General features: G+C 41.4%; 1 protein-coding gene across 2 annotated transcripts in view; it reads right to left on the bottom strand.

Annotated features, from left to right (window-relative positions):
• The window catches only part of LOC307143366 (uncharacterized protein), a 33,360-nt gene extending 7,446 nt beyond the window's left edge, over positions 1-25,914 (bottom strand). Inside the window, exons 1-4 of one of the 2 annotated variants that reach the window (XM_079844877.1) lie at positions 25,786-25,914; positions 16,542-16,841; positions 16,133-16,183; positions 14,516-14,812 (exon numbers count right to left, since the gene is read on the bottom strand). In XM_079844877.1, coding sequence (XP_079701003.1) covers positions 14,516-14,812; positions 16,133-16,183; positions 16,542-16,841; positions 25,786-25,840 — 703 coding nt within the window. In that variant the 5' untranslated portion in view covers positions 25,841-25,914. The remainder of the gene's footprint in view (positions 1-14,515; positions 14,813-16,132; positions 16,184-16,541; positions 16,842-25,785) is intronic. The other variant, XM_079844876.1, reaches the window with a different exon arrangement.
• Positions 25,915-26,127: the final 213 nt, after the last annotated feature.

Genomic DNA, 26,127 nt, shown 5'->3' with positions numbered 1-26,127 from the left:
ACTCATGTTCTCTCTGCGGGAACCTGGCCATCTCAGTGCTACGATCGAGACTCCGTGAATTCCGTGCTGATGCCGGAACGAGAGTCCCCTCCGTCCCCCCCCAATCTGCGGTCTCCTCTGGAGGCGGCACTTTGGCTGGTGACCAGGGTGATCTGAGGGTGACGGTGTGGAATAAAGCTCCGACGCTAGTTCCTCGGCCCACACCCCCCTCTCAGGCACTTGACCCGGCCCGCGCTCAGGCGTCTACATCGGGGCCGGCTCCTGCTGTCCCGACTGTGGCGTTTGGCGCGGCGGAGGAGGAGGTGATGTCTATCGCCGCATCACAAGGTGGGCTGGAGTCATCTGAGGATGAGGATTCGGCTGTGCTGCCACCTTCGGGTGTCCCAGCATTGCCCGAGTCGGACCCAGAGTTGACAGCCATGCTCTCTCGGGCCGCCGCAGCGCTTGGACTGGAGTGGAACCCTCCGCCTCAGCCCGAGCGTTCGCGGTTGGATGATTGGTTTTTGGGGGCGGCGCGTTCGGACACCCGTCCGGCCGCTCCTCCAATACCTTTCTTCCCCGAGGTGCATGAAGAGGTCGCGCGTTCCTGGAAGGCCCCGTTGTCTTCCCGTGAACGTTTGGCGGCCTCTTCCGCCTTCACCTCTCTCGATGGAGCCGCGGCTCATGGGTACACTGGGGTCCCCCCAGTCGAACGTTCTGTTGCGATGCAACTGTGTCCACAGAGCGCTTCGTCCTGGCGTGGTGACCCAAAGCACCCCTCCAAGGCCTGTAGGTTTTCGTCATCTCTGGTGGCGAAGTCCTATAGAGCTGCGGGGCAGGCCGCCGCTTCTTTGCATACCATGGCAACTCTTCAGGCTTACCAAGCCAAGTTGCTGTGCGATATGCACGAGAGAGGGGCTGATCCAGGGCTCAGCAATGAGTTGCGTGCCGCCACCGACCTCGCTCTCCGGGCGACGAAGGTGACCGCGCGCTCCCTGGGTCAGGTGATGTCCACAAATGTGGTCCAGGAGAGACACTTATGGCTCACCCTGTCTGATATGCGCGACGCCGAGCGAACACGTTTCCTCGACGCCCCCATATCACAGGATGGGCTATTCGGCGGAGCGGTCGAGAGCTTCGCCCAACAGTTCTCGGCCGCTCAGAAGCAGACTGAGGCAATAAAATACATCCTGCCCCGGCGGTCAGCTGCTGCCTCCACCCCACCGCCCGCGCAGGTGCCTCAGCCTGCTCGCCGCCGAGGACGTCCTCCCGCGGCTTCCTCCGCCTCTGCGCCACCCAAGCAGCAGCCTCCACCCGGGCCGCGCAGAGGCAGCCGCAGGAAGGCGTCCAAGTCCGCTCCAGCCCCGCAGCCCGCGAAGAAACGCCAGGCTAAGCGGCGCTCCTGATGCGGACGGCTCAGGGATGGGCAGTTCTTTCCAGGAGACGGCGGCAGGGCCGCTCCTTCCCCCGGTGGAGGGCCGGGGGAGAATCTTTTGTTCAGCTGCTGGCCCCCGGGTCAGCAGCACCCTAATGTGGTTAAAGAAAGAACTGACAAACCCATCCCTGAGCCCCCAGAGATCGGTGACGGCAGTGCGCGCCACCCTCGGGTCACGCCACTCTCGTCCCTCTCTGTCGCCAGCCCCCTGGCAGAGCAGACCCCCGTGGAACGCGAGTCCTTCCCTGGTCTCCTCTGTCAGGGCGCAGCCGTTAACCGTGCTCCGACCCGGGGACGCCCAACAGCCTCCCCTGTCCGCGCCGGTAACGCTGCCTCGCTGCCCCACCCGGGGTACGCCTACTGTCCGTATGACCCCGTTGGTGCAGTCTCTGGAAGCCTGGCTTCAGCTTCCGGGGCTGTCCCGCTGGGTTGCCCGGACCGTCAGGCTCGGCTACGCGATTCAGTTCGCGCAGGCTCCTCCCCGTTACAGGGGAGTCCGCTATACCGTGACCGGGGCCCATGCCCCCGTCATGCGTGCGGAGATTGCCACTCTACTGGCGAAGGGTGCGATCGAGCCTGTCCCTCCAGCCGAAATGAGGTCGGGGTTCTACAGCCCCTACTTCATTGTACCCAAGAAAACCGGTGGGTTACGGCCAATCCTGGACCTTCGCATCTTGAACCGATCCCTTCACCGGCTTCCGTTCAAGATGTTGACTGCGAAACGCCTTTTCGAATGCGTTCGTCCGGACGATTGGTTTGCAGCGATCGACCTGAAGGACGCCTACTTCCATGTCTCCATCCTTCCTCGACACAGACCGTTCCTACGGTTTGCTTTCGAGGGGCGGGCATACCAGTACGCAGTTCTCCCATTCGGGTTATCTCTGTCCCCTCGCGTCTTCACGAAGATCGCCGAGGCAGCCCTTGCGCCCCTTTGGCAGCACGGGGTCCGCATCCTGAACTACCTCGACGACTGGCTCATACTAGGCCACTCTCGAGAGCAGGTTTGCGGACACAGAGATCTGGTTCTCCACCACTTAACCCGTCTGGGCCTTCGGGTCAACTGGGAGAAGAGCAAACTCTGCCCAGTGCAGAGGATCTCTTTTCTCGGTATGGAGATCGACTCGGTCGCCATGTACGCGCAGCTTTCGAGCGAGCGCGCGCAGTCTCTGCTGACTTGCCTCCGACAAATCGAGAGCAAGAATGCGGTTCCACTGAAACTTTTTCAGAGGCTCCTGGGGCATATGGCATCTGCAGCCGCGGTAACGCCGCTCGGATTGCTTCATATGAGACCGCTTCAGCACTGGCTTCGCGATCGAGTCCCGAGATGGGCATGGCAGTCTGGCACGCTCCGGATCCAAGTGACTCGGGCCTGCTTACAGACACTCACCCCGTGGTCGAACCTCAGCTTTCTACGGGCCGGTGTGCCCTTAGAACGAGTTTCCAGGCATGTTGTCGTATCGACGGATGCCTCTGCCACGGGCTGGGGTGCCATGTGCAATGGACAAGCAGCCGCGGGCTCCTGGACAGGACCCCAGCGCCTCCTGCATGTCAATTGCCTCGAGTTGCTGGCAGTACGGTTCGCCCTGCACCGCTTCCGAGCGTTGCTGAAGGGTCAACATGTGCTTGTCCGGACAGACAACACGGCCGTAGTAGCGTACATCAACCACCAGGGCGGTCTACGCTCCCGCCGCATGTCTCAACTCGCCCGCCATCTCGTCTTATGGAGTCAGAAGCGCCTGAGGTCCCTTCGTGCTGTCCATATTCCGGGAGTCCTGAACCACGCAGCCGACGAGCTCTCGCGGTTTCAGCATCTCCCGGGAGAATGGAGACTCCATCCCCGGACGGTTCAGCTGATTTGGGAACAGTTCGGCGACGCACAGGTAGACCTGTTTGCCTCCCACGACTCTTCCCACTGCAGCCTGTATTATTCCCTGACCGAGGGCACGCTCGGCACGGATGCACTGGCGCACAGCTGGCCGCGGGGCCTACGCAAATATGCGTTTCCCCCAGTGAGCCTACTCGCACAGCTTCTGTGCAAGATCAGGGAGGACAAGGAGCAGGTCCTTTTGGTCGCCCCGTACTGGCACGGCCGGACCTGGTTCCCCGAACTCATTCTCCTTGCGACAGCCCCTCCCTGGCCTATTCCTCTGAGACCGGACCTCCTCACTCAGAGACGGGGCACCCATTGGCACCCGCGTCCCGACCTTTGGAACCTCCACGTGTGGCTCCTAGACGGGACCCGGCAGGTTTGAGTGGCCTACCACCTACGGTGGTCGCCACCATCACTTCCGCTAGGGCAGAGTCCACTCGGCATGCCTATGCGTTGAAGTGGAACCTCTTCGTCACCTGGTGCTCTTCCCGCCAAGAAGACCCCTGGAAATGTCCGATCGGGTCCGTGCTTGAGTTTCTCCAAGAGGGGCTGGAGCGAAGGCTGTCTCCCTCCACCCTCAAGGTATATGTGGCCGCAATATCTGCCCACCACGATCTCTAGGAGAACAAAAAGGTAAGTCAGCACGACCTGGTCATCAGGTTCCTGAGGGGAGCTAGGAGACTGAATCCTCCTCGCTCTCCTCTCGTACCCTCTTGGGACCTCGCAGTAGTACTAACTGCTCTGCAGAGACCTCCCTTTGAGCCTTTGCGGTCGGTCGATATTAAGTTTCTGTCTATGAAGACGGCTCTGCTGACCGCATTGGCCTCAGTCAAGAGGGTCGGGGACCTGCAGGCATTTTCGGTTGACGAAGCATGCCTGGAGTTCGGGCCGGCTAACTCTCACGTGATCCTGAGACCCCGGCCTGGATATGTGCCCAAGGTTCCCACCACTCCGTTCAAGGACCAGGTGGTGAACCTGCAAGCGCTGCCTTTGGAGGAGGCAGACCCAGCCTTGGCATTGCTCTGTCCAGTACGCGCTCTCCGCGCCTACGTAGACATGACGCAGTGTTTCAGGACCTCAGACCAGCTCTTTGTCTGTTACGGTGGAGAGCGGAAGGGAAGTGCTCTCTCAAAGCAAAGGCTGTCTCACTGGATAGTGGACACCATTGCTTTGGCTTACCAGCAGCAAGGCCGACCATGTCCCCTTGGTGTGAGGGCACACTCCACCCGGAGTGTGGCTTCCTCTTGGGCTCTAGCGCATGGCGCCTCGCTAGCAGACATCTGCAGAGCTGCAGGCTGGGCGACACCCAACACATTCGCCAGATTCTACAATCTCCGAGTGGAGCCAGTGTCCGACTATGTACTCGCCCCCCCGAGGGGCCGGTGATGGGCCAGGCTCAGGTGTCTTCGCTTGCTCGCCACTCCACTCCACGGACTGGATACGTGCGATATTTTCCTCAGGTGAGCTCCCCGAGAGCCCTGAGCTCCTCCAGCACTGTCGACGCCGACATCAGTTCAGTCTGCCCTCTCGAGCCCAGACCCTCATGTCCGGCCAGGTGCCCCATGTGCATGGTTCCCTCTGGCGACCCCCACATGTGTATTTCACCGTAAGTCTCCGCAGTGAGCGGGTTTCTTCCCTTGGCGTGTCCCCGCCACCCCTAGGGTTAAAAATCCACCTTCGGCTGGTACCCTAGAGATCTTCCATATGCAACCCTCTCCGGGTCATATGTGTCTCTTAAGTCCTCCCCACGGGTAGGCATCTTGGCATTCCCTCACTGGGATATGCTTCCCAGTGTACCTTGGTAATCCTGTGTTAAGTGGGAGTCCTTCGTCCGTACTAGTCTTACGACAGGGAACTCACACTTACGCAGGGCGCTGGAAGACGGCTGAGTGGCGGGATTATATTGGGACCCCCATTCGTTAGTCACTAACGTTACGTCGTAGTGACTGAACGAAAGGGAACGTCTCGGTTACGGATGTAACCCTCGTTCCCTGAGGAGGGAACGGAGACGTAACGTCCCCTTGCCACATCAGCTGTGTTGCCTGGAACGCAGGAGTTCAGTCTTGGCTCCTCAAGCAGGTAACATAATGCGATATTGCCTCGTACTTCCTTATATACTCACGCAGTGAGGCGGAGCTACGTATGCAAATTCCGCATGCCCCATGGCATTGGCACGCCATTGGGCGTTTTCTCAAAACTCGAAGTTGATAGGCTTCTAAGCGAAACCCCCATTCGTTAGTCACTAACGTTACGTCTCCGTTCCCTCCTCAGGGAACGAGGGTTACATCCGTAACCGAGACGTTCTGTTCAGGTGTGTGTAGTTAATTTACCTTCGCTTCAATACCCTCGTTAATTTACCCTCGCTTTGTTTGCTGTGTATTAAAACCCTGGCTGTGTCCGAAATCGCCCCCTATACCCTTAAATAGGGCACTATTTGAGGGGACAGCCATTTGTAGTGTTGTCCGAAACCATAGTGGACGTTATTGAGTGTACTCATTTAATCCCACAATGCACCACAATAACGAGTGTCCAACCAATGTACAGTCAATGGCTGGAGAATAGAGTGATGCAGGTATGACATCACTTTGTAGGCCAAATGCGGAAGCAAGTTAGTATTTTAGCACTTCCGGTTCCCTCGTCCCAAAGTCAATGTTTTCTTTTTTATTGGGATTTTGTTTAAATGGCTGAAATAAGGTCTGTGGTGAACACAAGCTCAAGACACTTTCACATTTTATTCTATGACATAAAATAGGTTACATCAGTATTACTCCACTCGTGATTTTTTGGAAGCTGCTACATGTCTTGGAAAAGGTGGTTGCTAACAAGTGGCTAAATGGGACTTCAAAAGCAGTCGAGGAGATTATAAATATCATGCCGAACAGGTAAAGACAGTTCACTTTTACAGCCTCATTATGATCATAATTTTGCTCTTATAAACTATTCTAACTCAAACGTTCTGGGAAAATGTTTTTAGATAAACACTGGAAGAGTTATGGGAAACTTAGTGATGGTAACGTTGAAGTCGTGGGACCATGGTGTAGTCCGTTTTATAGCCTACCTTTTAGCTTTTTACTTCTGGCGACTGCATTTAGGCTTCAAAAAGTTGTGTTCATCTGTGATAATTATCTTGATGGACAAAACATGTAAGTATCATAAACTTTTGTTGATAGCTTGTTTTTTGCTATAACCCAAAAGCCTATGGGAAAATCCTATTGGGTTTTTCCTGACAGAACCAGCGTGATGCTAACTGCTGGATGGCCTACAAAGTGAATTCATACTTACACCACTCTATACCCATAATGCACTGTGAGAGTCACTCGCTGAATTAATGCTGCCTTCACGTGCTATCGGAATTATCGTAAATACTGAGGTAAAAATTGCACTTGAACGCCCTCTGATGTCGTGTTTAACACTGGGAAGATCTGAAATAATTTTGATACCCAAATTCCCAAGATGGGCGTGCCATAAACTTTAAACATGGTGACGGGGAGAACTACTGCTGTGACAGGTATCTGATGTATTCGTTTTTACCCCAAAACAGCTAGATCGTCTAGTCTTGTCTTTAATGTAGTGCATATTTACATACACAAGTAATTATTTGAAGCGTAGGCGGCTATTGTATGTTCTAAACAAAGCGAAAATTGTCTGCATTTGACCGAAATGACAGAATCTGGCATCGTAAATGTTTATGGTTTTCAGTGCATGCATGTGACACTACATATGATTTTGGTTTTAATAAGATTTTCCCAATAAATATAGGCAAGAATAAACATGATGTCCTCCTTGATTCCTGTTCATTCCGACAACAAAGCACTTGAATGCAACAAGTTCGTAATCATGACTTCTGAAGTGGGAAGTAGGCATTTCCGATAGCACGTGAAGGCGGCATAAATCCTGTGTCTCACCAGGAGATGGCGCCCGCAGCTGAATCAATCATCCATACATTTACCAAATAGGTATACATTCCTTTTTTATTGATTATTACATTAATTACGGTTCATACATGATTGTTTCCATGACAGAGTTCAAGATATATCTTTCCAGTACTACTGGAGTTGCCAGTTTCAAATTCTTATTATTAAACATCAAGCACAAACTATGCAAAAGCGGCAGCCCTTCCCGGGCACACTCGTTTTCAATCACTCCTTCAAGTGGACTATGTTAGTGGAGTAATGTAGGGAATGAGGGTAGCCTATAGGGGACGATTTTGAACTGACAGTGTTAAGTCCTGGGGGGTATTCCAGAAAGCAGGTTATGTGACATACTCGGGTATGTTTAAGGATAAGTAAGCGGATAACCTCAAGTTTCGGTTCCAAAAACGGAGGTAACTTTCAGGGTATGTAAGTAACCATAGCAACTCACTCTCTGAGCATAACCTGCTCCGGACCAGGTTATGTTCCAGGGTTAGTTTGCTTAAGAGCTATTCAGATGTGTGTTATATAATTAATATAGTTATATTAATATAACCAAATTTGTTTCAGTTATATAATATACAATATTATATTTTTTCTAAAGAATTAGAATAAAAATAAAAAATAAGTTTAAATGTTAATTTAATTAAAATATTTTTATTATTAGCATCAAACAAACAATATCATTTTTTAAAGATTACTTACTAAACGAAAAGATGATTGCATAACCACCAAATAGGTGGCGATGTGCACTAAGTAGGTTATGTAAATCGCCATTGAACAAAAGAAGAAGAGAAAGTAGAATGGGGCGCTTTTTCTTAGCGTCTGTTTCCATGGTGAATCATTGATTCGTCGCTCTGTTGAGAATGTCTTGTCTCTTCACGGTTAACATACTCTGAGTTGTCTGAACTTACTCCCGGACTCATTTTTGGAACCATCATACCTCGAGTAAGCAAGGTTTGGGTTAATCAACTGAGAGTTCAAGGTATATGTGACGGTAAGTTAACCTTGCTTTCTGGAATACCCCCCTGTTCAGTTTTCTGTCGTTGTCACTATTAGCTGGTTGTTCTGTACTTGTTTTTGAATCCCTGAGAATTCTGAGTATTTCTATTAGTTTATTTTGTTATTAATAAATACTGCTGCACTTAGATCCAGTTTCATCTCCGCTGCAAACAGACGCGTAAACACAGGTACACTAAACTTTATTTGCATGTTTCTGTGTTCGTTTGTGAAGCTTTTACAGTGTACTTTTACCTATGAAAATACTGGGTAATTTAATATAAGGTAACTGCAGGGGTGAAGGTTAGGTTTTGGGGTAGGTTCCTGTAATTACTGTAATACGCACAATGGGCCTCATTCATGTAACTTTCGTAAATATATGAGCAAATTCTGAATAATTGCCGCGTAAAATGGACCTTTACGAAAACTCTTCTCCAGATTCACAAACGCTTCGTATACCACGGATTCGGTTAAATTTATTATATTAATTAGTTAAACTTGTGTATATTAATGAATTCCAAACATTCGTAAATAGGATGCACGTGCATGCTCATTCATAATTAGCATAATCCCCGCCCATGTGTTACAATTGCAAGTTTGCAGAAACGCTGTGGAATCTTTGGGACTTCTTTCTCAGGTTTGGCTCCAGTATGTTGCATAAATGCTAAAGAGACTAATTGACCATATGCCTAGCAATACATTTTCAATTATCGTGTGTCCACCAAAGCATTATTAGCCAGCTAAAAAACGCCTGGTGCTCTTCTGAAAACGGCCAGCTGGTGGCGCTTGAAAGCGCTTTGTAAGGGTACTTTGTTTGCTATTATAGAGAATATCCATGGCAGTAATGTGTTAAAAATCAACTCTTGAAATATTATTATGGTAAATAGTGCATCAAAATGCAATATCATTATTTTGCCTAAATTAGAACATAGAACGTTTAAATGTTTTACGCACCATTTACACGTGGTAGGGAACAGGTGTAAATTTCCTTTGTACCAACTAACATTTTGAAAATACGAACATTTTCATGAATCCGAAAATGTACGTCAGAGCGGCTTTACGAACGATTTACACACAAATTCGTTCTGCTCGTGTTTCGTGAATGAGGCGCATTGTATGTATGTACATGGGGAACAGGGCTGTAAAATAAAGTTGTAAAGTGTAAAATATTGTCTTTACAAAGACTGGCTTAAATCTTAACATTGTACTGAACTACAGATTGTAGTTATAACCATGATAACATCCAAAATGATCTTTTTGTATTATGTATTTGTGTGTGTAAAAAAAAAAATACACCAAAATAGACAAACATATTGGGTGAGACACAGGAATCATCCATGCTCATCCATGACTTAACATTTTGAGCAGACATAATAGCGGTCACCATGTTGAAAAAAGCAGCACAATCGTTGTCTTTGTTGAATTCTCTGTGTACTTCCCGTCTACCTTCAAAGACTTCCTCTTTGAGTTACAGATGTACAAATAAACTTTAAATGAACCCCAGCTATATTTTTGAACCTGTCATTTGAATCCAACGTATTAATTCTACACACAGTCACTTTAACCATTGAGGAAGAGTGGATGAACTAACACATGGTTTCCTTTGTTGTGTTTGTTGGCAGGTTTGTTTTAGAAAGGAGGTCTACTATAAAAATAACATCGCAATCGTTTCTGAAATTTGATCTAACCAGAAAATGTGTGATCAGTATTTACCAGTTTTACTGGATGTTGTGGTTTCAGAAGTGGACCGTACATTTAATGCTGTTGAAAAGACATTGTGAAATTTGCTGTCATGTACAGTATAATGTTCAACAAGTATGAGCAGGAAAGAATGTTGTTCGACTAATAATAATAATGTTTTTTTTTATTTACAAACACATTGTTCATAGGAATTTTCTTACAGTCTACTTTACTCTTTCCCTAGCTGGGATGCCAGCCGAATTTAGCCCCGCCCACAACATTTGAGTTCGGGAAATTCTGTCTGGACTTGATCTGTTGTGGAGCAACTATGCTCGAACAGGAGCTGTTCTGACCAATGAAATTGTCAGAGCGGGCTTTATACGATCATGGACAATTGATAAACAGTAACATAAGCATTCACGTCACCAAAGAGCGCTTGGTTTGATTTCGTTGAAGTCCGTGTGTGAAGGCCTGTTATTTACATTGCTTATTTCGATCTCTTATATTGGCCACTTTTTGCACTTATATTGGCTTATTCTTACTGTTGACGTTGAAAATGATGCATGTGTTTTTCTGAGGGATTGCCGTTTTGACAGTTTCCACCTGAACATATAGTCATATTTGCTAATTATCTTTAATGTATTTGCCCTGTTTTGATCCAATTCTTTTTTATAACACCGGCAAAGACTTTTTTACACTTATCTTCTTCTTCTACTTCTTCCAGCATGTGTGCAGTTGAGTTCTGTTGACAACTAACGTTATGCGTCGCTCCGTTGCTCTGATTGGTTGTAGGTCTATCCAATTGAGGTCTTTCCTGGTTCGGTTGAAACACGCCTCATAATCACAGTCCAATGAAGCAGTATCAGACTCATATAGACCCCTTCACAGTTCATGTCACAGGAAAGTTCGCAGTGCGCATGTCAGGGTCAGAAAGTTAATTCCATCCCATTGTCCCAATAAACAAAATGCCTACTTGCGTAACTGCTTTTAATGAATGAGTTTGAGATCGAATTCATGCCAGATTTTTTGCTATAAATTATGGACATGGTATCTTTTCTCCGTTTTTTTCTTTATTTCCAGATTGAATCATAAGCTCGTTCTTACTAGGGCACGTACGTAGCCTACATGCACACTGTTCAAAAAAGGTGCTTTAAATCTCTTTACAAAATAAAAGACATTAATGAAATCTGTATGTAGTCGAAATAAAAGATATAGGTTGTACTGAATGTCAGCTTGCTTATTTTGCTCAAGATAAGGATTTATTAAGTCCAAGTCATGCAAACAAGAACCTATGCTTCTAACCACAGGTCGAGAGCTGTCGTTCCAACAACAATTTTGCGATGCTCTTTGCGAATGTTCGTTCGAACTATGGTTTCGGGAAACACCGACTCGTTAAACTATGTTGATAATGACGGAACTTTCAACCATAGTTGGCTAACGATGCTTTTGCATATTCATTTAATCTTGCACAAACAATATAAATTGGTACGTTTCTAGTCATTGTCTGTGTTTTATATGTGCCTTATAAATACTTGCCCTCTGTAGCAAACCTAAGCTACTGGCCCATTACCTGGTGCTCTGAAATTCAGTGACTAAGCCAAGGTAAAAAGAGTAGTGTTACAAAAAGTGGTAGTAGTTAGCCGCAGGCTAGCGCCAACATTGTGACAACAACGGTAGAGTTAAGCCATGATAAGTAAACAAAGGCCCGGTTTCACAGACAGGGCTTAGACTAAGCCAGGATTAGGCCTTAGTTCAATTAGGACATTTAAGTAACTTTTATAAACGTGCCCAAGAAAAAAACATTGCTGGTGTGCATCTTGAGACAAAACAATGCCACTGACATATTTTAAGATTTGTCAGTGCAAGATTCTTTCAGTTAAAAGAGCTCAAACATGCATTTTAGTCTAGGACTAGCTTAAGCATTGTCTGTGAAACCGGGGGAAAATGTTTTCTGTAAACTGTAGACTGATTTAATAGTTAGGTGAAGTTTGATATCTGGCAATAATTGTGACCTGTGGCATGCTACTGACTATCTTTACTTTAGCGCTTTCACTATGATAACAGTAGATTGCGTTGTTTTTCTGACCCCATACTGTGTGCGCACCCAACCTAGGTTTTCGATGTTTACAAACATTGAAGGGGTCTATTCTGAATTGAGTATGACGACGTCAGGCTACTCTTTAGGCCAATTTATACTTCTGCGTCGGACCTACGCCGTACCCTCTACGCCATTGGTTACACGTTGGTTTTGATTTATACTTCTGCATTTTTGTCCACGTCAATGTGCAATTACACATGCAGATGCTAGTAGGCAGTGTCCTCGCGCATGATGGTGTAATAAAGACAAAAGCCGAAGAAGAAGCAGCTTGTTGTGTAGAATGTGTACATTCATTGTCGGAGTATCAGCAGTGAGAGAGCAGCTTTTCTTGCAGCTTGTGTTGTTGTATCTAATACAAATTAAGCATCTCTAGTTGATTAGTAGAGTTAAATAAGGCGATCTGGCGCTGGAATGCGTTTGTGAAATCATGCAGAGCTTGTGGCCGCTGTTTTCGTTTGCGGTGGCTCGAGCAATCGATTGCTGTTGCGGAGACTTCATTCACGAAATGTACCCTAATGTGTCCCTGTTCTTGATATGCAATCACTGATTAACATATTTGGTTTTAATGAGAAAATAAATAAACTATACTCAGCGGATCTATGTATTTATTTACTAACATAAAGAATCTCTGCACTACAAAATAATGTTATAGCAGACGTAAGGAAGAAACTATCATCCCATTTCTGGACACACACACTCCTATCGCAGATGTATTTATGTATTGACCTGAGGCGGGAGAGGTTCTGGCAGGCCAATCACAACGCTTGCGGTCCGCGTAGAATTGACGCGTTGTTACATTTTTGGAGAGGTGTGCGTCGGGGTACGGCGTAGGGTACGCGCGCATCACACAGCCTGGCGTAGCTACGGCGTACACTCGACGCAGAAGTATAAATTGGCCTTTTCCCTGCAATTGACTGAATTTTCCTGATATCCATGTTTTCACTCTTATACGGTAGGGGGCGCTATGACACATCTTCTAGTACAGAATCTCAGGGTCAAAATACAGGAGAAGAAGCTGAAACAAGTGTTGGAAAATTGCTCACGCAAAGGTTAAACATTAAACATTAAACAGCATGTAAATCAAAATGTTACTGAATGAAATGTCGAACCCCATGAAGAGGAAACGACTGTGAAGTTTTGGGGATGTTGATGGACTCAATCTAGGCCTACTCCATCTGTGTTTTGATCATCGTTCTGAATCTGATCAAGGCGTAGTCTTCGACAAAAATGCGATTTTCTCAACCTCTTGTTTGAAATGTTGCCTTTCTTTATGAAACTTACACACATTCAAGTGTTGATAAAAAAAAGAATGCATGAAGCTAGAATAAAATGTTTTAAAAATGAGTTAAAGTACAGTTAAAGGTATATTTCAAGTATAAATTTGTTTTTACATTTGAACATAGTAGTATACTGAAAGTGCAAAAATAATATATAAATAGTAAACTGTAAGTATAATGTTATGTTCACTCATACATGCAGTATAAACTACTAAACTAATAGTTTACTGAGAGACTACTTCAAAAGTTTACTTTCATAAACTAAACAAATTACTACTTGTATTAAAATAGTACACTACTAATATAATTATAAATTCACTTGTACAGATGCAGTAGGCTACAAATGAGAAACCTAGTTGTGCACTTAAAGTTTACTACTGTTACACTTATAGTACACTTAAACGTATACGTTTATATACTAAAAAGTGGGCCAATTTAGTACCAAGCAGTATTGAAATAGTACACTTACAAATGTACTACTAGTACATATTGATATTAGTATGCTTGCTACATAAAGTATACTTAAAAATATACTTGAACATTACTTAAGTATACTTATTTTCGGAAGGGTTAGCTGTCAATGAGCACTTGCTCATTATTTTAATCTTGCTCATTTTATTGCCATTGTTTAAAACTATAATTAATCAATTCATGTATTAATTTGTGTAACGTCTCAGAGTTCAAAAGGTGCTGCAGAAAAGAATGACCCAATAAGCGTCTATAGATTTGTCAGATATTGTCTGGCTCTCTGACATCTCAACTTTGATCACATGATCAGTTTAAGTGACTCTTCCTTCCTGCCTAAATGTATCAGCTTGTTCACTTGCCAAAGTCACACTGAAGGAAACATTTGTTTGTCTTCGCAGATCATGTTTACTGATTCAAACTTTCCACTGCTAAAATCAGCTTCAGTTGTTTCTGACTTCATAGTCTGACACCAACCCACAATGAATGAGTCTCAACACACCACAGGGATTGTGATCAACAATACTCAACTCTTTAGTATATTTATCCTTTCTGTGTTTCTGTATTATACAGCTGATTGAAAGGGTCTTTATAAATAGTATCCATTCAGAATAGATGTAATGCACAGAATTATTCAACTTTTCTGAATTAGTTTCTGAATTTGTTGTATATACTGAACCTTTCTTTTATTGAGTAAACTTTCATAACATTCTAATGACCTACATAAATTATACTGGCATCAGAATTCTGCAGATGTATGAAAAAAAAAAAAGTTAAATTGTTACAGTAAAAAGTCCTCACCTCTGACAGTGTGTGTGTCACTGCGTGGTGATCTGACCTCAGGTTCAGTGTTGAGTGAATAATCACAGCTCAGCCGTCTGCTGTTCACTGACTGTGTGAAGAGTTCACTATGACTTAAATGAAACACACAGGAATGTTCTCTAGACTGAATCCTCTGAGAAACACTTCTGTGCAGAAGACCATCCTCAGTGTAGAGACTACAGTTGAAATCATCTCTGACTGAAAGTGGTATTTCACAGGCTATGTTGATCTGGACATCATTGTCACTAACACTGATGAAGGGTTTCTGAAGTGAACCTGTTTTAAGTCAAATAATTCATAATTAAAAAAACAAAACAAAAACATTGCAATAACAGTTTCCAAACCAGAACAGCAGTGAAATATCTCACCTAGAACCGTCACTGTGACAACAGGAGAATGAGATGATGGTTTATTAATCCCGTGCTCATGTATTGTGCAATGTATTGTATGAATGCCTGTTCATGGCTTATACCTATTCCAGTCTAAAATGCATGTTTGAGCTGTCTTAACTAAAAAAGCATCCTGCACTGACATATCTTAAAATATGTCAGTGCCATTGTTTTGTACCCAGATGCATGCCAGTAATGTTTTTTCTAAGGCACTTTTATAAAAGATACTTAAATGCCATAATTTAACTAAAGAATAATCCTGACTTTATCTAAACCCTGTCTTTGAAACCGATCCTTAAACTCATTGATGTCTTTACAACAGCACCAAACTGTAAAATGTATTGGAAAAATTATATTTTCCCCCTACTTTTCCTAAAATGTATATTTTCAACAGCTGCACTTTTCTCAATTTCTGGTAACACCCTGAATTACTTTCATATGAACATGTGCTTTTTGAGTGGATGTTGCTCTTGAATCTGCACTGACAACATGAGTTGTATTTAAAATAACACTTATCTTTACAAAGACTGGCATAAATCTTAATATTGTACTGAATTAATCACTGTAGTAATAACCATGATAATAGATAATTGGAAAGTGGAGGATGGATCTAAATTATTTTTCTATGTATGTGTAAAAATACACTAAAATAGGCTAACATATTAGATGAAACATGCAATGGTCATCCAGTATTACTTATCATTTTGGAGCGAAACAATTTTTCTATTTGCTTGGCAACTTGGCATCTACATAGCCTACCATGTTCTGACATACTTCTTTTACAAGGAAGAGTAGAAGTTGCCGTGCAAACTGCAGGAAAAAAAACAGTACCACGGTATGTAGCTATAGTAAATGGAATGTTTGAAAAATGATACACAATTCATAAATAATTAGTAACCATGTTGAAAAAAGCAGCACAATCATGAGCCTTGTCTTTCTGAATTCTCTGTGTACTGCTCGCTTACCTTCAAAGACTTCCACTATAATTTACAGGTGAACAGATACTTTAAAAATCAATCCCAGCTATAATTTTTTTAATCTGAATCTGAATCATATTAATTCTACACAGTGACAGTTATCACTGAGGAAGAGTAAATTAACTTACACATGGTTTAATTTGCCTTATTTGTTGGCACATTGCAAGGGGAATCACTTTTCAAAAGGAAATTGTTCACAATAACCAGAAAAGGTGTTATCACAAACTTACTGGTTGTCATGGCTGCTGTAGTTGTATGTGCAGTGGTGGTTGTAGTTGAACCTGCAGGGACAATTCACCAGCATTATATGGTCATTTAAAATTATTTATATATAAATAATTTATATATAAATTAAAATTATTTATATATATATATATATATATATATATATATATATATATATATATATATATATATATATATATATATATATATATATATATATATATATATATATATATATATATATATATATATATATATATATATATATATATATATATATACATACAAAAATATATACAAAAATATATACAAAAAAAATGTTAAGGTACAGGTCCTTCGAATACAAAATACCATACGTCACATAACTTGACATCACATCAATCATATTGGTTCACATTAATGTATTAAACTTACTCTTTACTGTTACTGTAATTGGATCAGAGTGAGGAGATGGTGTTTGTTGTTGTGAATCCATCACAGTGTAGTAGCAGGTTATGTTCACAGATGAACTCTGACCTCCTGACCAAATACTGATCTGAGATCCAGTGAGTGAGAGCTGACATGATGTGCTCAGTTTTGAGTTTCCTTCTCTTCCATTTATGTTAAAGCCACACATCCCCATCTTCAGATGTTCAGTATTCTCACAGCTCAGCTGAACTGTGTCTGTTTCCAGAATAACTGAAGCTGATGCTGTTAACTTGGCCTGAGTAAGATCTAATGAAAAAAAACAAAAACATTGTTTTCATCTTGAGATCTCAGATTAGAAGCAGCAAAATCTGCGTGCTTAACTTTCTGTTATGTTATGTTAGTGTTATTTTGGAGAGGAAACAACAGCACAGACATAAGAAATAGATTGAATGATTTCTGTGATTTTTGTGGTATTAGTTGGTTCAACAAAATACAAACATTTGTACGATCATATTAACACTTAGTTGGCACTCATGTAAACTAGCTGTCAGTCACACACCGAGCAATTGCTCTTTATTTCCATCCTGTTCATTTTATTGCCAACTAGACATAACATGACTATAGATCTGTGTTATGGTTCGATAAAGGGTGCATATAAATCTCTCCCTTTACCCCCGTTACTAGGTGGGACTGACCATAATTGTATCCAACTTATCCCACTGTATCGTACAGCCCTAAAGAGGGGGAAAACTCTAATCAGACAGTTTAAGAACTGGACTGAAGATTCAATTTCAAATTTAAAAGGTTGTTTTGAATGTACTGATTGGGAAATATTTATATTATAGAGTCCTGTGTTGATATAGATGATCTCACTGATGTTGTTAGCTGAATCAGGGTATCTTGCGTCCATTCCAAATACGTTTTAAATTAAAAAAACAGAAAACGAAAAAACAAATCGTTTTTCTTTTTTTCATTATTTTCAGACAAACGAAAAACGAGATTTCTGCTTGATTTTTTGTTTTTCATTCAGAGGTAGAAAAATGTATAAACAGTTTGAATATTCGATTTCTACTTGTTTTTTGTGTCTGTGTGTGTGTGTTCCGAAAAAAAGAAAGTAATAAGCATAACATAATTTTGTAGGTGCCCTATTTCACTCAGTTCCAATAAATTGCGATGGGTTAAATAAACGTAATAAACTGCAGATAAACGCACCAGTCGGGCGGGGACATGTTCGGGAAATACGCAGCAGTTATACTTTGAGTTTATTTCATATTGAGTAAATAAATGTCCAATGACCCCCATATAATTAGGCAGAGACAAAGTTAATGTGGGTGAGGATAATTAACACAATGTCTATAGCCTATAATGCATCCTATGCATTTTGTAATAATACAGCATATTTTATAATTGACCGTAGCCTATTTGCCAGAAAAGTCGCACCGAGTGTAGCCTAATTCACACGCCGGGTCATGTTGAGAGAGAGACACGCGAACGTTGCATTGTAGTAAAATCTGCATTTTATTATTAGCCTACATTCAGAAGTAGCCTAGTATAAAATACAACATTAACATATAGGCCTAATAAACACTATTAACACGGCTATGCGTATTTTACTTCCCCTCGCTATATGACAAATCCTTAAATTAATGTTATTAAAGCCGCACTAGGTAACTTTTGCTCTCGGGCTCCCCCTACAGTTGTGAAACAGTATTGTCCTCTACTACTGTCGTAAACTGTCACTCTACATCAGGGGATGCATCGCACGTGCATTTGTTGACATGACAACCATGATAGCCCTGAACACTGCAGGAGTTCACATTCAGGTGTTCTGCTTGCGTCGCGTGTGAAATGTCTTCATCCCAGGTACAGTGGCATATGTTTCAGCATGTCATTAGAATACAATTTCATGGGTTTTATTTTTTTCAAACGCCAAATGATCGCGATGCTCACGTTTACAAGCCAGCGTCATTATAGTAGCCTAGTCTATTGGTTCCCGTTTTACAGAATCTATATGATACTTCAATTCATTGTTTGAGTGGTAGGAAATAACCATATATCGTCAATATTATAATATCAAGCTACCATAGATGAATCTGCAAATTTGAAAAATCGATTTGCAATAAAGCTTGAGGAAAGACAAATAAACCAATATCACAGACATGTTAGGTATCCTAAAATATGATTTTGTATGTATTATGTATTTACTTGCCAGAATGTAGCCCCTCCTCCTCCAGCTCACGCAACGAGCAAACGCTGGCCCAATGTTGATCCTCGTCCTGCCTTTAATCCGATCACTTTCTCGTTTTCTCTTTTTGCTTTCCTCAGACAAAACCTTTGCTTTCTTATTTTTCTGTGCTGCTTCGGCCATGACTATAACATTCGGCAAACAAATGATAGTTTTTCACGCACGTCCGAATTTAAGGAAGTGGGGATGGTGGTGGAAGTGACGTATATGCCGTAAAGCAGTCTAATTTTGTAGTTCTTTTTGTTCTCGGGTTACTACCCGAAACCCGAAGTTTAAAAGTACGATTAAAAACGATACAGACCCCGTCAGGCTATGGCAGACGTGTCATTCAACCTATTGTAAGTCGATGTATCATCACAAGAGTTTTGAAAATATATTATGAAGGTTGAAAAGTTACCTAGTGCTGCTTTAAGAAAACAACAAGAATGAAAAATATAAGTAGCCATATAATAAAAAAATATACATAGAAGCCTATATAAAAATAGTCTAGTAGCCTATATATTGTGCCATTTATTACAAACAACATTTAGTTTAAATACCAAGCCTAAATGAAATTATTTGAATAGAAACTGTATCGACGTTGGACTGTATCGGACATCTTTCATTCGGTCCAAAGTTTCCATATTTGCAATGTAACATTTGTTTATTTACTAGGCCTATTTATGTAAAGAAGGCTTCGTCCAGTCTCATACGCGCATAGGCTAAATTGGTATCTTTACATGCAGAGATAGGTGTGAGTTTGGAATAAAAGCAAGTAGCCTACTGACTGGCACAATTTAATTTGTCTGTTGTATATATTAAGGCTAAGCAGAATAACGTTTTATATGTTTGGTTTTATTTTGATAATGAACAGGCTGCGATGTCAAGTCAGCAATGCCAGAACTGTTATGTGAGCGCGCTAGTCTCCGGCGCCATCACTTCATTTTTTCCTCATTGGAAGCAGTACAATATTCATTTTATTTGTGTACATTTAAAATTACTACAAAAGGTCAAGCTTTTGTAAAATAAAGAAAACAGGATGCGCTGCTTTAGCGCGTCTCGCGGTCTCATATGAACATCTCTACGCGTTTCCATTACAGATTTGCGCAAAACTTTTGCGATATTTTCTAGAAGTCGACAAAAAAATATTGCGAAATGACAGCGTTTCCATTAACTGATGTTATGCGACTAAAACATTTTTTTTCCTCTCGTGATAAATCATTCCAAAAAACATGCTACGTATGTTGTTAGGTTTATGTATATCCCAGCCACCGCACGCTATTATTTTTAATGGAAAGAGACGTGCGTGTTATAGCACTGATGGCAAGGAAAGCACCTTATACTTGAGCGGCACATATGAGGTGTTATGATAAATTGTGGCATTTTATATTCTATCGTTTTTTTATGAGTTTAATAAAGAACTCGTCTTCTGTCCAAACATACCATCATCTGTAAAGAATGATCGACTTTTACATACGCCAGGTTATTGTGACGCATTGCCACATGCAGAGACGAGCGAAAAGTTTGAATTTGCATGGTGGTAACTCAACGTTTTTTTTACCACTTCGTTATTTTGGCTCGGAATTTCGTTTTTTGGAAATATAAACTGAATTTAGAAATGCTTTTGAAATGAAAAAATGAAGACAGCGTTTGGAGTCAGTGGAGTGCAAAATAATCCGTTCCCGGAGTCCACGGCCTTTGCTGTTATCGTGAGTGTACAAAAATAAAAGTAGAGAGTTGACAGTTTATAATTATGTCTTGCACTTATCTGTATGGCTAAAAATGACGGAGTATTTTGAGTTTCCGCTGGAATAAGGAAAAAAATCCATCAAAAGGCGACAACGACTTCGTCGGAAAGAGGGTTAAAGAAAACGTAGCCTATTTAGTTTCATATAGTTGGCTATGTCTAAATATTATAATCTTTTAATTTCATATGTTGATTATGAAAAGTGAGCAGCATGAGTAAGGCTACATAATCAGATGCGCATATGTCTGGAGACATGGATTTTGAGCACAATTGAATTGTGTTTTCTAGAAAGTCTTTCTTTAAAATTAATTTCGTTTTGTATAAACCGTATTTTAATTTTGATCAATGTTTAATCAACTATTTGGCTGTACAGGCTATATTTAATAAATAAGAAGCAAACCAAGATTGTCGGGAATGGATTGACCTAGTCTTTGAGCAAGGCTAAAACTATAGCGTCTTTCTGTTTTAATACATTTCTTGAATATATGTCAGTAGGCCTATAGATAGTTTTAACGACATAAGATCTCGTACATACTTGAGTGGAAAAAAAATTATATGTAGGCCCTATGTGAGAGCAATGCGTGACCGTAGCCTACCAGGTGACCTGTAAATGCCAAAAAACTGTTTCCATTGCAGTTTTGCGAAAATGTCCTTTTTCGAATTGCCTGAAAAACCACCTCATGCCAGCGTAAAAACTTTTTTGCGATATATGGGAGTTTTTGCGAAATTGACGCGTTTCCATTAGGCGTATTTTCAATTCGCAATTTCAATTTGCGCAATTTGAAGGGTAATGGAAACGCGGCTGACGCACACCAGAAACATGAACTAAAATACAGCGAATAGACGCGCCTACTTTAAAAAAAGTCAACATTTAGATTATTTGATGTTCAATACATTATATAAGTCATTATGGAATATATCAGAGCATGTTTCGTGATAAAAAAACTTAACTTTACAGTCAGGAAAATACGGTAGGATAGCCTAGCAAATTATTTCGTGGACCCCCTGACACTTTGCTGGTCTAAAGCCGCTGGTCTACAGAAGAAAACCCTGCCTAGGCTCTGCCCCAGTACGGGTTGTGTCGAGCCATTCGTTAGTCTGGTTGTTGATGAGAAAAATATATGAAATGTAGTTGCAATAAAAGCATTAAGAATCCACACAGCTTTGGCAGCGCAGGACTTTTGTTCTGCTGTGCGGAACTGAGGAAGAACCGATGACGGAATAGTTCGATCTTCGGCTGACCAATCAGCAGAAAGGGCGTATAATTCCCGCCCACATGTAGAAATCGAATATTCAAACTGTTTATAAATTTTTCTACCTCTGAATGAAAAACGAAAAATCAAGCAGAAATCTCGTTTTTCGTTTGTCTGAAAATAATGAAAAAAAAAAAGAAAAATGATTTGTTTTTTTCGTTTTCTGTTTTTTAATTGAAAACGGATTTGGAATGGACGCAAGATACCCTGATTTAGCTGCTATGTGACCTACTGTGTGGATAATGTTATTCCTGTAAGATCTGTGAAAATGTATGATAAACCATGGATAACTAAATCACTTAAGATGCTTTTTAAAAAAAGAAAGAGGGCATTTCAGGAAGGAAATTAAATTGAGTTGGATCGGCTGAAAAAGGAAGTGAAACTGGAAATAACTAAAGCAAAGTTGCAGTATAAAGGAAAGATAGAATGGGAGTTAAAGAATAATAATTTGGGCTCAGTCTGGGAGGGCTTGAAAACCATTGTTGCTGGTAAGCATAGCAGACATTCTAAGGTGGTATTGGAAGGAACTAGTGATGATTTTAAACTGGCACAGACATTTAAAGAGTTTTATGCAAGGTTTGATATTTATGATTTTGGTGATATTATTAGTGAGCAAAAAAGAAATGTTTCGTGGCAGTGGTCTTATCCCTTTTGCTGAAAAAGATGTAATATGTTTAAACATTCAAAAGCCAGGAAAAGCCCTGGCCCTGATAACATCGAGGGTTGAACGCTTATTTCATGTGCAGAACAACTGGGACCCATTTTTTATTACATCTTTGAATTGTCACTCACTCAACAAAAGGTGCCGCGATTATGGAAAACTTCAACTGTCATTCCTGTGGCAAAAATTACTCGCCCAGTTATTTTAAATGATTTTAGGCCAGTTGCTTTAACTTCCCTGGTAATGAAGAGTTTTGAAAGATTATTGAAAAAAGAGCTTCTTACGAAGAAAGAAGACTCTCTTGACCCCCTTCACTTTGCTTATAGGCCTGGGCGAGGGGTGGAGGATGCTACAGCTACCCTGCTCAATCTGATACTTAAGCATGTGGAAGGAATCAAGACTCACGCTAGAATTTTATTTGTTGATTTTTCATCAGCTTTTAATACAATACAACCACATATCTTAATAGAGAAGCTTTTGAGCTTTGGTCTAGACTCTAGTATTGTCGGATGGATTCTGGATTTTTTAACTGATCGAACACAGAGAGTTAGAGTAAATGGGTGTCTGTCAGGGGTATTGTCGTCCTCCACAGGGTCCCCTCAGGGGTGCGTCCTTTCTCCCCTCTTATATATTTTATATACTGATGACTGCCGAAGTAGGCATGAACATAGATTTATTTTAAAATATGCAGATGATTCAGCTGTTGTTAGCCTCCTCGGTGCTGATGACAATGGCCATGGCCCAGTGGTGGATGATTTTGTGCAGTGGTGTGACAGGGCATGTCTGCAAATAAATGTGTCTAAAACAAAGGATATGCGTATCAATTTTAGACGTAATCAAAATGATCAACTGAGTACAATTATTAAACAGCAGAATGTTGAATTGGTGGAATCTTACAAGTATTTGGGGTGTGTGAATGATAATAAGTTGAATTTCAATTCCAATGTGGAGATGATTTGTAAAAAGGGACAGCAACGCCTGTTTTGTTTATGGAAATTGTCAAAGTTTAATATTGACAGGTCGTTGATGATCTTGTTCTATAAGTCTTACATTGAGTCAGTTGTGACTTTCTCTCTATTATGCTGGTATGGCGGTCTTAGTGTCAAAGCTAAGAATGCGGTGGTAAAAATAGTCAATACCAGTAGTAAAATTATAGGAACTCATCAGAGTTACCCTACTGACTTGTATAATTGTCAGGTTGTAAGGAAAGCCCAATCCATTTTAATGAATTCTTCCCATCCCCTACAGTGTGAATTTAATTTTCTACCTTCGGGACTTAGATTTAGATTCTGATTCCCCACTGTTAGAAGCAATAGGTATAAACATTAATTTATTCCTACTGCGGTTTCTTTGTTAAATTCGGGAATGGGAGGAGTTGTGGGAAGTAGGTAAACTTTTGGGCTGCTGCCGTCTTGTGGTGTTGTTTTTTAGGTATTTTTATGTTTTTATGTATGTATGTATGTTGCTCTTGTTGCAAAACAAATTGCCCTACGGGGACATAATCGAATAAAGTGAAGTGTAGAAATCATAATAAATCAAGTCATAATTAATAAGAAAGATATTTTGATGAAATATGTCTGACTCCAACATTTATTTAACATTAATGTGTTTATTTTTGTAGTCACAGAGTTCAAAAGATCTCACAATCAGCTTAGATTTGCTCTGACATCTCAACCTGATCACATGATCAACACATCAAGTGACTCTTCCTTAAATGTATCAGATATTTCACTTGCTAAAGTCACACTGTGGTTGGGTGTTTGTCTGAAAAGGAACTAGTTATTCTGTGTAAGAAGTTTTCTGTAATTATTCAGTAACAGCCTCCCACAACTATTGTTTATGACTTCATGGGTGATAATGACCTACAATGAATGAGTCCCAACACACCACAGGGATTATGATTAACCATATTCAACTCTTTCCTATATGGGTCTTTATAAATAGTGTCTGTCCAGAAGTGCCCTATAGATGTATATACAGTATCACTCAGCTTTTATAAACTCATACATGTCTGCAACAGCATCCAACTACACAATGACTGATAAAATGTAGACTTTGGTATTTTAATTTCATTTATATATATATAATACATGATACTCTGACTGTTTTTCTTGCAATTGCAAGTTTATAGGGCCTACATCTCGCAGTTCTGCCTTTATAACTCGTAATTGCAAGTTTGTATCTAACAGTTCTGAGGAACAAAGGTCAGAATTGCAAGATAAGAAGGTTATCGCAACTAAAGGGATAATTCACCCAAAAATGAAAATAAGCCCATGATTTACTCACCCTCAAGTCAACCTTAGTTGTATATGACATTCTTCTTTCAGATGAATACAATCTGAGTTATATTAAAAATGTCCTGGCTCTTCCAAGCTTTATAATGGCAGTGAATGTTCCTCCATTTTTGAAGTCCATAAAAGTACATATATCCATCATATAACGGGGTTAATAAAGGCCTTCTGAAGTGAAGCGATGCGTTTGTGTAAGACAAATATCCATATTTACAACTTTATAAAGTAAAATATCTAGCTAACGCCAGATCGAAAAAAAAAAGCGTAACTGGTGTGCAATGTCGTCAGACGTAGCGTAAGCATTTTGAACTGCGAGAGCACAACACGTTTTCCGTAAGCTGAATATGGAAGGTGATCTGGTGGAAGCTAGTTTTAGCTTTACTTTTATAAAGTTTTAAATATGAATATTTTTCTTACACAAATGCGCCACTTCGCTTCAGAAGGCCTTTATTAACCCCTGAGCCGTGTGGAGCAGTTATATGATGGATAGATGCACTTTTGTGGACTTCAAAAACAGCAACAAATCAATGTCATAATAAAGCTTGGAAGAGCAAGGACATTTTTAATATAACTCTAATTGTATTCGTCTGAAAGAAGAATGTCATATACACCTGATGACTTGAGGATGAGTAAATCATGGGCTAATTTTCATTTTTGGGTGAACTATCCCTTTAACTTTTTAACCCATGGCAGAAACATGCTTCAATGCACTTTCTCAAATGCCTATATCAAGTAACACCCAGAATTATGTTCACATAAAAAAAATAGCTACTACAGTGGATATTCCAGACAAGGTGTTTACATAAAGGAGTCCAAATAATAATAGGCATTATTACTCAAATATTGACTTAATCTGGTTATTGCAACAGTGAATGAATTTTCATGACATTGCTGAAGTAAAAGTAATATGCCTTAAAGAAAGAGGTCGGTTCATGGGTTTGCTGTGTTCTACTAAAACATGTACCGTAGGCTGATGATCACACATGCTGAAATATTTTTGACAATTAAACTTTTCTCAGTACAAAATCTGGACATTCTGTATTTTATCAACATTAAACAACAAAGATCACTTACTTGAAGACTGAACCTCCATAAGAAGCTGAAAAGCAATGAAGATGAGCAACTCCATTATAGCGAGAGTGAGAAAAGAGACAGAAAGAGTCACACAAAGGGTGGATTATAGGAAGTAACACATCAGACCACAGGAAACTATTTTTAATGCTTGTGCATTCAGAACTATGAAGATGAGCATACGTCATGTGACCACATGTACAGCAGGGTCACAGGTAACGGTAACACTTTATTTTGATGGTCCCTTTTGAACATTCTGTTGACTATAAGTAACTTTGCTACTACATGTCAACTAACTCTCACTAGAGTATTAGTAGACCGTCTGCTTAATATCTGCTAACTCTT

This window comes from Gobio gobio (assembly GCF_949357685.1).
Source record: "Gobio gobio genome assembly, chromosome: 19".
Lineage (NCBI taxonomy): Eukaryota > Metazoa > Chordata > Actinopteri > Cypriniformes > Gobionidae > Gobio > Gobio gobio.
Note: the sequence above shows the minus strand (reverse complement) of the source record. Positions and strands in the feature narration are given on the sequence as shown.